General features: G+C 38.7%; 1 protein-coding gene across 1 annotated transcript in view; it reads left to right on the top strand.

Moving 5' to 3' along the window:
• Positions 1–4,612: 4,612 nt before the first annotated feature.
• Positions 4,613–19,589, top strand: part of LOC139137361 (G protein-coupled receptor 161-like) — a 39,157-nt gene continuing 24,180 nt past the window's right edge. Inside the window, exon 1 of the mRNA XM_070705412.1 lies at positions 4,613–5,614. Within this exon, the coding sequence (XP_070561513.1) occupies positions 4,814–5,614 (801 nt within the window). The 5' untranslated portion in view covers positions 4,613–4,813. The remainder of the gene's footprint in view (positions 5,615–19,589) is intronic.

Here is a 19,589-nt window from a genome sequence, read left to right on the forward strand (position 1 = left end):
ACACAGGGATGGCGGCCATTTTGAATTTCAAATGAAAGATTCTTTAAGGAAAGTTAGAGCAAAAGTTTAAGTCTTTCACTTTCGAGGCGCGAACTACCTTAAAACGCTATAGAGTCAAAGGAATCGGTCATCTGTCTACAGTAGCCTTTCACTGGTTCTCACTTGTATTGGATGGCCTGGCAAAAAACAAGTGCGCCGCCAATATGCATGCAAAGTGCTAATGATGTTCCATGAGTAAATGATTTCATATGGCCGATGACGTCATACCCTAAATGGATATATGCAAATTAAATTTGCGTTGGCTGGGCACCATTAAAATTATCCTACGAACTACTGCACACAGGGAAACAGAACGTTGCGGCAAAAAAAAAATCTGCGGGCAAAAGGTATCGATTAAGAGAATGTGTACTCTCACGAATTACTTTGTCGTGATCACTTAAACCATTAAACTGTTCTCATTCGCTCTCTAAATGCCCTGAGCACATCTTTAAAACCATCCGGATTGCAATTTAATCTGAGTGTACCAGGCTTTAGTCTTGATTAGACTCCCTCGAACACAGGTAAAGGAACAAAAACTTACAGTAGAAGGGTGACGCGATATAGTTATTTACACTCAAATATTGATAAGCATTTGAGTGTGAGAACGTTATACCAACATCTTGCTGTAAATTGGTTGTGGCTTGATAAAGCTATATCCTTTGTGGCATTTCCTGCTACACGGTGCAGAAAGCTAGCAATTATCAAAATAGTCTACGGACCGGCTAACACACACCATTTGACTGAAGCACATGTTTTCAAACTGGCCAGTGACTCGTAAGGATTATTGTTTCATGTGTAGTATACCAAACACTCTAAGACTTAAACTTTCGCTCTCACAAACTTTCCTCAGTGAAACTTTCAACTATCCTCTAACAACTGGCCACCGTGCAATGTTTGATATTTTGAATTCAAATAGCCGCTATCCATGTGTTAACTCTATGGAGGAAAAACAATATTTGACGTTTACGAAATATAACACGGTGAAAATGTTTCTTACTCAAATAGATTTGAGAGGAACCCCGCAAGATAAGTGTTGGAAAAGAAGGATAAGTCCAAATATCTATCCCAGAGGTGCATTCTGCCTGAAACTTGGTTGTAGACTGCTTATTTGCGGTGCAAGATGGTGTCACCAAATTTTCTTTTCAATTGGTAAGGTTCTCCGAGGTTTATCTAACAGGACATTTACTGTACTCTCGACAACCGATTTCTTGTTGCACAGGTTAATCTCAAGGTAGTGTGCACCTCGAAAGTGAAAGACTTAAAATTTCGCTCAAGGTTTCTTCAAGGAATATTTCAACCGTTCTGTTTAAAAATCAAGAATAAAACTCAGGAGTCACCGTGCACCTCTTTTGTACTGGAGAAACAAATTACCGATCCACGGAGAAAAAAAAAAATTATCGATTTTCAAAAAACTGAGACGATGAAAGTTTTTCTTCCTCAAAGGGCTTCAAAATGAACCCCCTCAAGTGATAAATCAGAAAAGAATTTAAAAAGTTTGAGAGTTAGAGGCGCATTCTACCTTAAAATAGAACGCGCCTCGGGGACAGACATTCGGACTCTCAAACTTTTACAATTCTCTTCTGATGTACTACATGTGGGGGTTCATTTTAAAGCTCTTGGTGAAAGAAAACTTTTCACCGGCTTAGTTTTTCGAAATTCGAAAATTTTTATTTTTCTCCATAGAGTTTACACAGGGATGGCGGCCATTTTGAATTTCTAATATCTGTAAATCTTAGGTAATTTGTTTCTCTGGTACCAAGATTTGCACGGTGACCCCCTATTTTTATTCTTGATTTTGAAAGAGAAAGATCGAAAGATTCCTTGAGGAAAGTTAGAGCAAAAGTTGAAGTCTTTCACTTTCGAGGTGCATACTACCTTAAACTAACGATCCAACAAGACAAATGTGTACAAACTGTTTTGCTTTATTCCAATAATGCAGATTGTCAGTAACAAACAGGATCTCTCTCTAATCTCCAAAGACTATCTGTACAAAGCTGATTAAATGCGAGGTTTGGGTTCGCATTCCTATCAGATATCATCGTGCCCAAGGCACGTTAAATAACATGAATAGCAAATGCGTGGATGATAAGATTTCTACTGACGATCAATAACATTATCGCTGCCCGTGTTTCGCGCCAAAATGACCTTACCAAACGTTACATTTATTATCAATAATATACAAAACAATTGCACCCCCAAACCTTCAAAAGTTAACATGAAAAGACATGCCCAGTAGGAAAAATAAAAAAAAAATCAACACAACTAAAATATATACCAACATCATAATATATGCCCGCGGATAACTTGGCGTAAAATGGCGTCATCGATTCGCTGCATTTACACATTTCCATTTTCTAAGACGTTTCGAAGCTGCTGTGAACGGGATCTCTCTGCAAATCAGATGAAATCAATACAGACATCAGCCTTGCCATTAGAAAGTAAAATGATATGTCATGCTACCCATAAATGAACTGAACACCTGCCATCAATATTTGACCCCGTTTTCTTCCATGTAGTTACAGACGACAAAGGAATAATTCAAATTAACCAGCTTTCTCTATTACAGTTGAAACGCTGAAACGCGCTAACGGATAATATCTTAATGTATATCACATTCACATTACATTAATGCATTGATAGGAGCATGTCTTTGCCTGCAACACAAATGCAAGCATATGTACATATATATATATATATATATATATATATATATATATATATATATATATATATATATATATATATATATATATATATATATATATATATATATTAGGTTTTACTCGTTGGTTGGGAAAGTGCTCGATGCGGTCATTCCGCAGAGCGATTTGTACTTCAGGGTCATTCCGCAGAGCGATTTGTACTTCAGGGTTGACTGGAGTGACAAAGTAACTGAGTTGTGACTCTGAGTTTCGCGCTCTATGCTGTCATCAGACAACTGAAGAAATACACACACACACGCACGCAAGTTTACTCATATGGAACAGTTTAAAAAGCGGAACGCCCTTCATGCCAGGAGAATTGCAATTTGACATGGAAATGAACGTGCGAGATTCCAAACATTAGCTGGTGAAATCCGGGTACTTTCGCTCACAATTTGCAGGGATATGAGCAGGTCATGAAAACTTGAAGAAATTGCCCTCATTTTGTTTTGTTACTGTAAATTTTCAACATTGACGTGATGTGGCTCCGCTCAATGAAGGTGGGCGTAATTGATGCGTACGGACTTTTCAGCCATCATTAGAGGATAGATTTGTAGAGGACTTCGATATAATGGTGACTCGTCAGTCAAATCATGTGGAACATGGACTGAAATGAAAATTACCTTGATTTCAATGAAAACCCTGGCTCCTTTCCAAATGGAATATACACAAGTCGGTAAAATTCCTCAAGGGTGAAATATAGCGGAAATAAAATTAGCGAGAAAACGACCCCTTTTAGGACTGTAGTGCTGTTGTCAGAATTAGTGACAATTCGTTTCGGAATGTGACTAATTTCTTCTATTACATACACAGAACATACACAGTCATAGAAGGTACAATTAAATGTAGGACAGAATGATCTCAACAGTCTTTTCGAAGTGCTTAACTCTTTTCTCACTCGTCACCTACGTACATACATACAGACAGACAGACAAACAGACAGACAGACAGACAGACAGACAGACAGACAGAGAGGAAATGAAGGTAACATTTTGGAGGGGTCACTTTGAAACATATGAGCCACAATTTCAAAAACTAACGACCAGCTAAGGTAAACCATGCACATTGGACCGGAGATCGCCTATGTTCATCCATAAATTTGGCATAAGTTGATTCGTTCATCAATGCTTTAACAACACACAACTAGCATTATCTGATCAGTAAGGCTCTGTTGCGATAATTGCTGGATATTATGATGTACAGTTATACCAAAAACTCGCAAGGGGTGCAAACTATGGATTACATCGTGGTAAACACCAACTACTGATTCTGTGGAGTACATTTATTTTACAAGTTTTGTATTCCAGCCTACCAGTACACTGACGATGTGCACACTTCGCTCTACGTCGACTGCTCGCAAATTGTGTCAGTTCATGCAATAACAATTCGGTGTAGAAAAAAAAGCATTGACCTATTTAACTGTTCCTTCTGAAAGAAGATGTGAAAACTTTTGAGACTTTTGAGACGTACCATTTATGATTGGCTTTTATCAAGGAGCACAACCATAAAGGCTAGCAAACGTTGCAAAACGGCTTTGACCCTACGCCCACGGAAAATTGCTTAAACTTGACGCCTTCTCCTCGACTCGCCGGTTAAATCATGCATGTTCTTGAACTCAACAAATGTTCTCCTTCGACATGAGGCAGTATATCGAAGGAAATGCAAGGAAAAAGGAAATGTTTTTAATTCTGATATCAAGCCAATACTATAGCTGAATTCAACACAATTAATCTACCAAAACAATAAAAGTGTGTGTTTATTTCATAATATATCATACACGGAAAGACTTTCAGTTTACGCATTCTTAAACCAAGCGGCGTGGGTTATGAGACTTCCAGTCACGTGACAGTGACGCCATTTCAGTTGACGGCACAACAACCGTAAGTGCTCCGATATGATGTACAGTCTGCGTTGCTCGCTAGCGCAGTAGCGAGGTGAACGCCAGCATGCCACTTCACGAGCTGTAACTGTATGGCAAGTAGGTGCAAAGATGCACCTGGGTCTGTAACTATCGCGTGACCCTGACTCGAAATATTTCTCCGACGCCAGTGCCTCACCTGAGACGAGGAGGCATGACGCGGAACGCCAGCGACACCGACGACGGGTCGATTGAGTACGGGAACGCTGTCGTATGGACAGCGGTCCTGGCTATCAGCGTCGTGCACAACCTCGTGTGCATGCACGTCGTCGCCGAGTACACCGAGAAATGGAAGAGCAGCCATATGCTGATTTTCTCGTTGGTGCTGACGGAATTCTTTAATTTGACGATGCCGATGGCCATCATCGCCATCATGGTCGTCTCCGGATCGAAATGGAACACGACGAGTTGTCAGTTTCTCCTATGGAGCCTGCTTACATTTCGCGTGGTGGTTGCTTTGCATCAAGCGTTTCTGGCGCTGGATAGGGTATGGTTCCTAAAATGGCCATCGGCCTACCGCGTACACTTCGCCGCCCATCGCAGCAGCAAGACGGTTGTTTTCATCTGGCTGCTCAGCACGCTGGCTGGATTCATGCCGATCCTTGGCTGGGAAGACACGAGGAACGCCGATGTCCAAATCAACGGAGAGTGTCACATCCTTCTCTCCGACATGGGGCTCGGCTACGCGATCTCGATGGAAATTCTTCTCCTCCTGACTCTAGCCGTCGGAACGACGTGCGTCATCGCAACCACTGTCGGGATCACCTTCAAGTCGACGAGAAATTCCCGCCGCCGCCGGAGCAACCGCATTCCGTCCATCGTGATCGAGAGCGAGACCGGGGAGATCACACCTGCCTTTGACGGAACCATTGACGGACGCTCCAACAACCAAACTTGCCTTCTCGTATGTGCTCTCGTGTTAGTCAATTACCTGGTCGACGGTATTCCATATGTAGTAAGTCTTTTTTTATCTTCATTATCACTAACGACCAGAATTGTTACCTAGGCAACCGAATTACAAAACTCCATTAGATTAATGAAATTAACACCGTAAGTAAGCAATCATCGAAAACGCTTATGTAATTTTCGAGTCTCGCCAGAAAGAGGAGTAGGACAGCATCTCCACAAGACAGTCACCGTTGATGTTAACGCTCAGTTTTCAAAATAGGATGCTAAGCCATTACCTGGAGATAAGATATAGTATAGGTAAATACACACTGCTTTATGGGATGCGATGCAAGCTCTGGGAGGGAAACCCATCGGCAAGAGATTTACCACTTGTGTCAGTCGAGAGTGGGAAAATTGCAAGCCAGACTGACACTGAATTCAATCGCCCACTAAGTGACTAACATTTCTAACCATTGATGCTGTCAAATACAGCAACGGTAGATCAAAATTTTCAACTCTCTTGAAACATGTTTCCGTCGGCTCATATATATATATATATATATATATATATATATATATATATATATATATATATAATATACAATGATGGTATATATATATAATATACAATGATGGTACATTTATCATCACAAAAACTATTTTATATATCTCTTGTGGAGTATTTGCACTCAGAAATCAAAAGAAATAAAAAAGGATCTCAAAAATGGAGCATCATCATAAGTAGCGCACATTTCGTTTTTAATCTACCTATTCAGTCAAATGAACGTGTGTGTTTCCCGTCGGCTAATTCATAATATTAATTCTTTTCATCCCTTTGAGGAACTATTGATGGCAATGTCACGCTGATCACCTCGTCCAAGAGGCCAGCCAGTAATTTACCCGGGCTTGATTACATGCATTTTGCACCGACGAATCCGGTATTCGATTCACATGTATGTCAGCCCTAGCGTCGTGTTAGCCTGGTTGCCATTGGCAACGAAGCCCGTGACTTGTCATTTGTTCTAATCAAAGAATATATTATTCGTGATATATAAACGTGAAAAAAATTCTAGTCAGATTTGGCCTCGATGGCTGTATGATTGCTTCGTGAAAACATCGAACGTTGTTTAATTGACGTTATTGTTCGTTTTGTCGGAAACTGACAATATCAAAAGGTACATATGCTCAAAGGCTGTTTGTACAACATATCAACTCAGAAAGCCACCATTCAGACTTCAATTGATTACAAAGATACTTTTTTTAGTAAATGAAATGCACAAGCTTTCTAGTGCATCTTGTATATCGTTTGTTACCAAAAATTTTCCGCCAACGAATTTCGTTTTGCAGCATTACCTTAGTTATCGCTGTGTCATGTCAGATCGCATAAATTAGCGTCTGCTCAAAATGCTTCCGTGCGCTATTTTCGGCCTTTGCCTTCTTTCGTGGAAGTCCCTGTTTCCATGGTTCTTGCCTGTCCTAGTCGTCTTTACGAGCGCACGTCATTGATCGGCATGGATAACTTTCATACTTCCGAGAGAGTGATTGGTGTCAATGAAATACACGACTCATATTAAAGCAGAGATGAAAACAATCATAATGATCTACAGATTTTTTAATTTCAATCCCTATCAAGTAAGTGATAGGAAACGCCAATGTTTAACGTTTCAGATCAATGAATACCGAGGACTTTATCAATTTATCCAATTTTGTTGAGAAAGCTTAGCCAACTTTTTAGTTCAACAATATTTTAATATCGCTGTATATAAATAGTTAACTTTAGTATTTGATCCAAGCACAGTAAATGCTGCATATTGCTAGCATCGAAGCCCTGTACTTTCCAAAGTTAAGCAACTTAAAATATGTTCAGATGACACTTAAAAATGATTAATTCTCTTTATATATTCTCATTTCAAAAGAAATTAAATATGAAATGACGACTCTGAGCAAGAGTAGTCCATTCGTTTTGTTTGACGTGATTTGCTTGTAGTATTGAGCGCGAAAACCTGGGCCAACATGAAATTTCCGCAGTGGTAAATGAACTATTGTACACGATTGAAAGATTGAAAGGACACTGGGGAAAAATCAGGGGCGACACGTGGTCAAGGAAAATGTTGGCGTAAAACTAGTAAGATACTGTGCACGATTAAAAACCATTGAATTTTCTCAGTGCAAATTTTGGTCTATTCTCATTGGTGATTTTGACAATATTTCAAGAACACGATGCTGTAAATTTCGGAAGGACCTTAGCGTAGGACTTTTATCAATAAGACAAATGTAGACTTAACTACTTTTTTTTTCTCTCGCAAGCATTACAATATGACATTAAAAGAGCACGTATATTTAGTTAAAAGCTATTTGGTGTGTTTAATACATGACGGAACAGAGATATGTCGTATAAAATAAGAAACGATTTTTCACATAAAACATCTTACAAGGCGGAAACCTTTGAAATTAAAGGAACAATAAAACCAGCTCCAGGCAGTTTATTGTCAAAGCTTCGTCGAATGCACATAATGCAAATTGTGGGTCCCATGTGGCACTAAAACTCACTGCAAAGCTAACAGCTCTAAGCGTTTGTTATTGTATAACAGCCAAAGTGGTGATAAAGGTTTATAGCAGTAATTTAGCAAATCTTTGCTGCAAAGACGTCGCAGTCGAATGGAACCTGTATCGGCAGCTTTCGTGTGACATTTATAACCTTGATTTGTCTGACCTCAGCGACTATCTATATCGCTCATTAGCAACCGAAGTGTATCGATGCGCACTGATTAAGTATGCAAATTCGGAGATAATGACTGACTGCAAGTGAGGGATATTCTTACACTTTATACCGTCAGTGACACTAAATTATAGTATAGGCCTTTCCTAGGGTATATGATCATAGGCATTTCATTTTATTCGAATCTTTAATATAAAACACACAAAAACAATTTTACTGCGAGTCTGTTTCAGTAATCGCTAAAATGACGTTGAAAAGTTATAAATGAATCAGCTTTCATCAGCGACGTCAAATAATTATTCGTCTTCTGGTTACTGTTGATAGTGACCAATCACGATATTTGTTGCTCTTCAGTATACCTATAGGTATATCATAGATAGTTCCAGAAAACGCTGAGAATAAATAGCGGGTCTCTATTTTTTTGAACACTTTTTAAGAATGCAGACATATTTCAACTGAGAAAGTTTTATCATAAAGAAGTAAGCTGCATTGATATGGCAATTTACTGCTACGATTTTCTTACAGCACATGAATTCAAACATTGATTCTGCGCATAGATGTGAGTGCCTGGGCTCTGCAGAACTTCATAAACGTCACTGAACAAGGGGTTACTCGAAAACGAAGACATTTAGTAAACTTGACCTTGAAATTCTACCTTACTTTGCAGACATCAATATCAATACCCCCAATAGTTCATAAAGCCATCAATACCCCCAGTAGTTCATAAAGCACACGTCAATGCGTATGATTCCTGGCATTTTCACACAGTCAAGGTTATATTTACGGGTCATAAGTCATACGATTTAATTGTAATCTCGCAGCATAACAATATAACGTGGACAACGTCAAAATTGGCAAGATTACAATTTCAAAGGAAAGAAATTTTATATTTCGCGGAAAAGAAACCGCGTTGCCATGGTTACGAAATACTTAATCAAAACGGGAAGTTCTACAGCTTGTTATCAGCCCAAATGCCTTTATCTGTTGCCTTGACGAGACTAAGGATATTATTATGAATTTAGTCACGTATAGGGAGAACGCGTGAAAAAGAAATTCGTTAATACACTCAACGAGAAGATGCCTGAGAAAATGTGCACCCTGAAGCCTACTTATCTGAGTAAAATTTATGTACCAGGTATCTTCAGAGAATAACGGCTCACTGATACTGCTACTGCAAAAATGTTTAGTACCTGCAGCATGCAGCACCATATTTGTAATACATTGGAGCTTCTGTAACAAGATTTTACGGTTCACTTCTTGTCGTCAAAGTCTCTGAAGCCATTTATGCGACAGTTCTTAAAACGCTTAGTTATTGCGTCTGCCAGGGTATCGATTTATGTCGAAAGAATACCAGGTTTACGTATTTCACTGTACTGTTGTATTTTATACTTTGTTTTCCCCTGAAACTATATGTCATATATCAGAAGAGAAAAAGAGTGTTGCTGTATTGCGTTCCGAAACAAAAGCAAACGAAAGGGCCCGTAGTCGACCGGTCGTCTGAGTTTAAATTTCGGTATTGAAAAGATTTATTGCCAGAAAATAACGTGGGATAAGCTACTACATTTTTTGCTCAAGTTTAGTGGACGGGTGAAGTTATTCATATGCAAGGTCAACTTTTTTTGAACTCCCACTCCTGGCAACATTGACTGCGAAAACGTGTGTCTCGGCATCTTAAATTGTTTTGTGTAGGAGAATGATAGAAATTGGATTGAAGTTACAGCGGAAGACGTCTCCCGTTGCAGTGTGTAGCTGACAACAATTTTAAAGGTATACAGTCACCTGTAATCTAAATATGCCCATATATGGTCAAAGGGGCGTTCCTTGGTATTCAAAATGCCAATGTGAGGGCGCTGTTTTTGAAAAGCGGCCACCCGCTTAAAATCTGTGATTGGTTAGATTTTCTCTTTTCATGGTAACTGTGGCAAAATTGGAACAGGTGACAGTATACCTGTCTGGTTCTGCTTTCACCATGACAACATGGTTTTTTGACGAATCAAGAGCGTCGTTTAATCATTCAAACCCGGACATGCAAAATTGTTCCCATATTCAAATTGCAATTGAAGGTCATTGTAATCTCTGATTCTTATTTTGTCTGCCATGTCAGATATGACGAAGTATTACGTGTTTTAGACCAACGCTTCTGATTGGGCGTAATGCAAGATAGAGTCTGTCGTGTGGGCATTTTATTGACCAGTGAAATCCCGCACAGAGCCGGCCAGAATTTCTAAGAACACATTCAGAGATATCTGCAAGATAAGTTAACAATCATGTTATCTCCTCGAGACATCGTCGCAGAGTTGAAGCTAATGCACAAAATTGATCGTCAGCAGTGTCATTAAAAAGGAGAATTACTTGCATAATTAATTTGTGTATCAAATTAACCAAAGTATTAGCTTCAAAAGCAACTGACAAAATTTGGCGCCAAGAGTCTCAATACAGTCAATATATCGAAATATCTTGTTTCTCGCAACTATACTGGCCGGTCATGTATAAGGCATACATGCATGGTTAGCTTTACACTGGTTGAATGACCCGATGCAATTTAAAGCTTCATATTGCCGAACTAATTTAAATATTTGAAATGCTATCGTAGTAATGCAAGCTATATCAATTGACTATCGACTTGAGCAGCGAAGTAGCTTGGATTTATTGGGAACAGATGTGGAAATTCTCACAGCGTACGTCTTAACGACAGAGATTTTTCTGCGACATTGAGCGGCACTCTATTTTCCGAAGTGAGAACGGGACAGCCGTACGAGAATTTTGAACTTGTTTTTGAAGCAATCTATTCAGTGAGAGGCACTTTCTTCGTCAAAAGCTAAAAATTTATCCGTAAAATACGACCATATATGTTCTCGGTGTATCTAATTTTTTGGGAGACGAGGGGAAAGATTAGACCTAGTAAACTACAGGATCATGGCGGGAAACATCCAAACAATGGGCGAATCCATCTTTTTAAAGGTAGAATGCGCCCCGGGGAGAGATATTAGGACTCTCAAGGTTTTACAATCCCTTTCTAGTCTACCGCTTGTGTGGGATATTTTCATGGAGCTCTTTGGTTGATCAATTTTTCACTATCTTTGTCTGTCTCCGAAAAACATCTCAAAATTAAAACCTTACATGAAAACGATACCAACAGTGTGTCTGCAATACTACTGTAGAGCGATAACATAAATATTGTTACTTTAAAGTTGCAATATGGATCAAAATTGTCGATTTTTTTCGTAAAACTTGAGCAAATAGACCATACTACGTTGAAGTACTCTTCTTAGCTAAGCCTCTTACCAATCCCGGCATTCAAACACGTTCATTTTGATACGTTGCGGCCGCCTAGAAAAACTGTTTTGTAAACAAACTTTCAAAACAAAAACATTGGCGTTTCTGCTGTGCACGTGACAAGTACCACCAAGAGTGATGACGTCTCAATAGAGTGCACGTTGGAGGGACGATGTTGATACGATGACAGAACTGGACATACATAAAGTAATTTATTGTAAATTTTGCGTTTGCCTAACTTTGGTGGCATCACAGTCTTTCAGAAATATAAGTATATCGATATGATAAAGTGCAGCTCGACAAAAGATCGTGTGATTGATTTTTCTCACCGATATACACGTATGTCAGTGCCGCGCCGTATGCATCTACTGTGTACGTTCGATCGACCGAGCGTCCAGACCACGTACACCGATCTGGTTGTGTTCACCGCGTACCTGACAGCGTTTCCGCAATCCTCTCCCCGTTGTATGTTGTTACATTTTTCATGTTAAAAGGCGAGGCACTGGACGTATCTGCACACTATATTTATTTGAAAGCTTTGCCCACTTCAGCATACGGTATCATCCACCACTGCAGAAGTTCGGCAGCTGTCGTGCCCCTCAGACTGGTCTTGCATGGCCATGTCAGCGCGTCGATCGACGCGTCGTAAATAAGACCATGCCATTAATGATGGAGACTGCAGTTTTTCTTTGTTTCCGAAAAATGCGTATTTGACCTGAAGGATATAGATTATCAATGAATGCTAACAGATCTAAGTTATTTCCTTGCGGAGGGACTACGGCCCGGTTCATCACATTACAAATCGTTGCCCGAGGAAACATCGCTGGCTAGCGAAGTTGATCATCACACAGTGGCGACGTTGGTGTTTTCGCGAGAAACTGTAGACACAGTCTGCCTCCTCGACGTGGTGCAGTAGTTGCGTGTCACTCTTTTTTCTGGTTCCATTTTTCGATCTGACAAAACAATGTTAACAAAGTTTATTTTGCCGACATTTTTGGCTAATTTCTTCCATTTTTACCAGGCTGAATCAGTAAGCAGAGACCCAGGGCGCGGGCAGAGACCTGACCGCTTTCCCGTTGGAAGGCTAGCTAGGCACGTTGACACGATGTTGCAATTTCGCAAACCGTTACCATGCACCAAATGCGCATGCGTATATATTCAAATAGTAAAAATGACGTTTCAAATTCTGCGCTTTACTCTCGCAATCAGTACGTACCAAAACAGCAATTTATTCGGTAATTAAATCAATTTACTCAAATTAGAGCCATCCCCGTGTTCCTGTTAATGGTCGAATCTGCAAATGAAATTGTCATGGATTTTTCTATAGGGGGGTCTAAAGTTAAATCTTCGAAATATGAAGGTCAATTCTGATCCATATTGCAACTTTAATGAAAAATACTGTATATTTTCATTTCATGTGTTTCAAGGGATATATAACAGTATCCAATACATATGTGAGTACGATTAATCTAAAAATGTATATATATATATATATATATATATATATATATATATATATATATATATATATATATATATATTATAATATATTGACTTTTTCAGATTAATCGTCAAAAATACGAAAGATATAAAGACGGACACTAAAATACACAAGAAAGAAAAGAGACAAATAGAAATCAGAATTAAAACCGAAGTGTCAAAAACAAAACGTTGTAATAAAGTTGTGTTCAGAATGGTAGCCACAAGTTTTCACTAAAGTGAGGTCCGCTATGAAAGCTACTGGCAGTCTTTCTCCTTAGGGTCGAAACATAAACATTATCTACAAAATTATTTACAAATGCTAACATACAGTTGTTTGTTGCAACTGAATATTCGACACCATTATGTCGACAAACTCCTGTATTTATAAGGGATAATAGCTTTACAGAAACCCGTAAGACGGTGTCGTGTCTCGGACAGTCATTGCGAATGAAAATATTGCCTCGCACAGAAAATGCCTTGATTACAGCGCATGCTCCAAGGATAACGTTCATCTTATCAATAAACATCTATGCACCAACAGCCAACTGTTTGGTTTTGTATTGACGGGAATATTTAAGATTTGTGCAACTTGGGTGACTTAGGCTTTTTCCAAACAAACGAAAACCACTATTATCGTACAAATCTATCAAATCCCTGTTGTATCACCTGTTGCCACACTCTGGTCACATTGTTCCGAAAGTTGCCGATTGGTAACCGAATGATACATTCTACTGACCGATAAAGGTAACAGGATGAAAATGCCATTCTAATTACAGATAGAATCAATAAAAACACAATTAATAAATTAACTTTTCTTCCCCTTCATAAACGTTGTTTACTAGTAATAAGGCCCCAAAAGACCCCTTTTGAAGGAAGCCACGAGAAATTGCTCGTATAGTCGATATTCTATATTAAAAACGACAATCAATTTCATTTACACTTTCCTGGTCAATTGTCAAAGTAAATTACAACAAACGTTATTAACAAGAATAAAACAAAAACGCTTTCGGCAGTTTACTCGACTACACTTATTATTAGGTCTTCGCATTGAATTATTTCTTAATTAAAAATAATCTGCACGACAACTCTTTGGCGCCTTTTATTCAATCATAGTTAGAGCGACTCAGCGGGACGTTGAGTTCAGTCACTTGCATTCTTATGATTGTGCAGACAGTTCGCGCCTTTATTCTTCGGTATTTTCAATTGTCTTCGTACATGGTCTTCATGCACAAAAGCGCTAAATATGTAATTATTTGACAAGATGAACTCGTCGTTTAACCTCAGACAAATAGAGAAACAGACTAGCAACGCGGCATGCCTTTTCTTCCATGGTCGTCTCGGTAGACTATGGCCTTTTCATATTAAAATGAGCTTCAAAGGTGTTAAACTTTTTGGAGATTTTGTTTGTGATTGATAATTGCACGAGATTATGCGAAAAATACGACGAGATGGCATCGTGCTGCCAGTCGCGTAGCAACCATAGTTACTTTGTGAGCTCTCAGGGCAGAAACACTGCTTCACGCCAATCAAAACATAACACGCCAGCAGTTTCATAGACATGTCCTTCCTTGACGAACGTGTAAAAGGCGGTATGACTGACCGTAAACCATTGAGTAAAACCAGACAGTATCGATAAAAGACTTTCAAATTTGGTTCAAACACACTCATTATATATTCATAAAAGTATGAGAGGAATTTTTAAAATGGTAAAACTCACTTTCCTGAAGCTCAAAACACTCCCGTTTTCGCCAGCACGCCAATTCCGCTCAGCACGACAACAACAACACAAATTTTTCCGAGCATACTTTCGCTTGACAATTGGCGAAAATCCGAAAATTGCCGAGGGATGCATGGTCGGCACTCTTCGGAAAAGAGAGGCGAGAGCTACCTGAGGCGAGGCGAACATGGATGGGTTACGTAACCGCTTCACGCCTTGAACAATACCCGTTGCTAGTCTGTTTCTCTTTGTCTGTGGTTTAACTGACAATCTTTACAGATATCTACATCAAGATGGCTGAGATGCGCATGCGACCCAATTCTAAGTCAACCCTGAGGGCGTGAATGTCACGTGACGCATTATCGAGATGTGTGTTCGTTCTTCGTCCGATTATTTCAGCGACACCAAAAAGAATACCGCGTGTGCCCATGGTCCCACGCACAGGTCATCTCAAATACAGGGAACACTTTAAGATGCCAAACGTCGCAGTGAACTATATACATTTCTGTGCAGCCCAAAAAACATTACAGAGGACGAAAATACTTCTTCGGGTCCCCTTAAACGGACGTCAGCTTAATTTAGAGACTTTTCTCAGAAGAGATATCAAAACAAACCTTGAAAGATTAAAAATCAAGGTTCGGATTCACATTAGAGTTTGAATTGATAAAAACACAGTATCTCCTATGTAACAGGAAGAAAGGTCAAGTAAGGAGGTCTGCAGGAAGTCTTTTCAAAAAGGAAAAATAAACCAAAAAAAATTGTCAGAAAGTTCGTATGGAATGCGGTCATCACATATAGAAGGGTCATATTTAGCGATACAGTAGCTATGTGAAGACCAAAAGTTGAGAAAAGTAGAAACAGACAAACCATACACACAGAAAAAAAAACGAAACCCCCGTTCACGTTAGTTGCGAAGACAGCAACCTGTTCGTGATAATGATAGTGTCCGGCTCAACTACATCCATATTAACTCTTGCAATCCTATCGTGACACATGTGCTCAGCATAGGCAGTAATAACGAAGGCTGCACACAGCAAATCGTAAATTGATACCAGCATGGTGTCTTGCGGCAAGGCACTGCGCTGACATTAAAAAGAAACGAATAGTTCTCAGAGTATGCGGTTGCCCCGACAACTCAGGCGCGCTAATTGAGCATGAATTATTTTCCACTTGTGCAGACTCCACGGGGTGGATGGATGAAGAAAGGAAGTGTTTGCGACGGCTTCGACTTAGAATGTCTAAGCTTGTATGTGACGGGCGACTCGTCGCCACGGGCTATCTAAAAGTGCTAAATGATTTAATAGATCTAATAGATCTTGACTGGCCAGGATCTAAATGTCATGAACGATTTATTGTCAATCGCTAACTGTGTCACCAGTCTGATAAGGCTACCGTAGAATCAAACGTTGAGACATTCTACGAGAATTAAGTCTTATTCATTAGATATGTCACGAAACAAATTCCAATGGATTCGTTAATTGACAGAGAAAAATCAAACTGTTGGTACAGGAGATTATACTTTAATGGTCACTCGAGTGCAAGAAGCGGTTTGTAATAGGGTCGTAGATTTACAACTACAGCAAGACACACGCACGTATACTAGTGCATAAGTGCATGCATCCATATAGACGCGTAAGACTACTGTCCTTCGCATGCACAGATGCACATGCACATACATACATACATACATACATACATACATACATACATACATACATACATACATACATACATACATACATACATACATACATACATACATACATACATACTCGCGAATTTAAGCTGGTGATGAAATCTTATGTATGGTATAAATATTCTGAGTACTTCGATAGATTTTATTGGGACGACACGGTCAGGATATGTATGCATCAATGATAGTTTCTTTCGACTGTTGCTTTTGCTTTTCAATATCACAATCTCACGGGTATCCGATTGACTTGCCACGTCAATGTACATGAAAACAGTGGAACGCAGTTGCTGTAGCATTTTACATTTTTTATGGTATTGAACAGCGAAAAAATGCCATACTGTGTCATGATCTCAGAGCAGAAATCATCAATGCAATTTTACACTAAGGCATACAACATAACGAGAAAGAAAAACGAGATACCTTCTCCCAGGTCTATGAAGACCATTATAATCAAATGGCTGTGAAAAAGACGACTGCAGGGATTATCTAATCTAAATAAGTATTAGAAGTTAAGCCTTAGGGAACTGCTTTGACTCATCGTTCACCATTGCTGCTAGCTGAGATTAGAGTAGAGAGACGAACATAACAAAATAACAAATAACACCGTGACGTCATCACTCACGAGGAGCCAACATTGCAATGTGTCGACGGAGACGATATCTTTCCTTGGAGGTTCGTCATCTGATGAAAAGAAGTCAGACAAAATCAACGTATCTTCTGGCAGTTTTACAATTATTTTGTATCTACGAGCTAGAAATAGTCGTGCACGGGCAAGTCCACATAATCATCAAGAACATACCCAATGTCGTACGTTATCGACCATGGTTTTAAGAAACACAGCTCAAATTTGCTTTGGCAGCAATCTGTATTCATTTTGAACTCTATTAAAGCAAAGAAAGTACCGGTGTCTATTATGTTACCGTTGCGAACACTTCCTAATCCATGCGATATAAGCTTAAATTCAAACTTGATCCCAAAGCTTTTAAACAATTATTACCAAAAAAAACCCCCGTTATCGTTAGAATTATCTTGGCAGTAAATGTTTAGTTTTGCAATCATGCACCCTGAATTTGTAAACTTTGAATACTGTTTTGAATTCTCCTAAGATGTATGGGAGCTAGTGCCTCTTGAAAGTATTTGGAATAAATTTAAAAATATGCAGTTGTTCACGATAAACAAAAATTGCTGAAACAGAAACCATACTCATAATTGCACCTATTTTGACGCTACACAGCACCTAAAATCGTAATTGACGGTATTTTTGGAAACAATTATAGTGGTAAAAATCGCCATTTTTTATACGAGTTGCTGCATTTGCAAAACCAAAGATAGAGTTTGATGTAATTTTAAATTTGATGGCCAAACCATTGCATTCTCTGCAGTCAAACTTGTAGTCTCCATGTAACCTGTCACTACAGACGTGACCTTGTTTATAATTTACGAGGGAATTATAAGGAAACTAGCCATTGAGAATATAATTTAATACACTATAATCCGAGTAAAAAACGTCCCTCGGCCATTTAAATTTCGAGAAGCGAAATCGAATTAATGGCGGTGGTGAGAAATGGCGTTTGCTCAGTGGAAGGAAGTCTATCATTTGTCAAGGTTTAAACACTTCCCTTTTCATTAGCCTGGGATTTAAATTGGTCATTTTTTAATAAACTCTTTTTTGATTAATACTGTGATTTTATCTCTGTTCCTAGTTAACGTATATTGCTCGGTTTATTTAACCATCAACATTAAGGAAATGAGTCAAGCACGTAACTCAGATGCCATTTTCAATCTATCGAGATATTTAAATAAGGGATCTGGTTTATTTTTCCGGAGGCTACTGTATAAAAAGCTCCTGCAAACCCTCTTGAGACTGAATGATTCGCATTTAAACTATTGGACAAAAAAGACCCTGCTAAAATGACTTACTCGGATAATCTTTTGGGTTAGTGTACAATCGAAAAGCTACGCATCTCTTTCAGAAAAAAACCAACACATGTATATGAATGAAAAGAAAAAACTGCCACATGCCCAAGCCTGCACAGATTTCTTTACTGTAAAGTCTGACGCGGATTTATGCAATGCACGGAAGAAAGATTAAATGCATAATGTTTCAGTTCTGAAAAATTTTATCCGTTATGCCTTCGAATCCGTAATATACTCTTCTGTGAACCCGTTTTTGTCTTTACATGTCTGTTAATGTAATTCTGTTTACCCATCTGCTTGCATAAACGTGCTTGTATAGAAATAGTAATTTATATTAGACAAGCGCTGCTGTCTTTTTCGCACCATTTAATTGTATACTGTCACCGGTTCCAATTTTGCCACAGTTACCATTTCATGGAAAAAGAAATCTAACCAATCACAGATTTTAAGCGGGTGGCCGCTTTTTAAAACAGTGCCCTCACATGGGCTTTTTTAATACCAAGGAACGCCCCTTTGACCATATATGGGCATATTAAGATTACAGGTGATTGTATACCTTTTAATTGTGATGGTCTCCATAGACCTGAGAGAAGGTAACTCGTTCCATCTTTGTCGTTACACTGTATATTTTTAAGGTAGAACTAAATGCGCCTTGGGGCCAGATATTCAGACACTCAAACTTTTACCATATATATATATATATATATATATATATATATATATATATATATATATATATATATATATATATATATATATATATATATTATAGTTAACACGGGGATAGCGGCCATTTTGAATTTCAAATATCGGTAAATCTTTGGTAATCTGTTACACTAGTACAAAAATTTGCACGGTGACCTTCGATTTTTATTGTATCTTGTTTTTGAAAAAGAGTGTTTGAAGTATTCCTTGAGGAAGATTAAAGCAAAAGTTTAAGCCATTCACTTTCGACGCGCACACTACCTTAATTTAAAATTGCATTGATGATTTTTGCTCTTCGAATGAAAAAAAAATGACACAGTATGGCATATCTACACTGTCCAATACGCATAAAAATGACAAGTCAACTTAAATCGACCATAAGGTCATTGGTCTTCTTATGACGCCATATTCCTGAATCCATCATTAACTCTTGATGAATTTTACAATGTCATTATTTAGTACTTGTAAGGGGGGGTTAATCATTCGATGTTAGTCTCTCGATTTCTCTTGGTATATCTTGGAATATATCAATA

Source organism: Ptychodera flava, chromosome 7 (assembly GCF_041260155.1).
Source record: "Ptychodera flava strain L36383 chromosome 7, AS_Pfla_20210202, whole genome shotgun sequence".
Lineage (NCBI taxonomy): Eukaryota > Metazoa > Hemichordata > Enteropneusta > Ptychoderidae > Ptychodera > Ptychodera flava.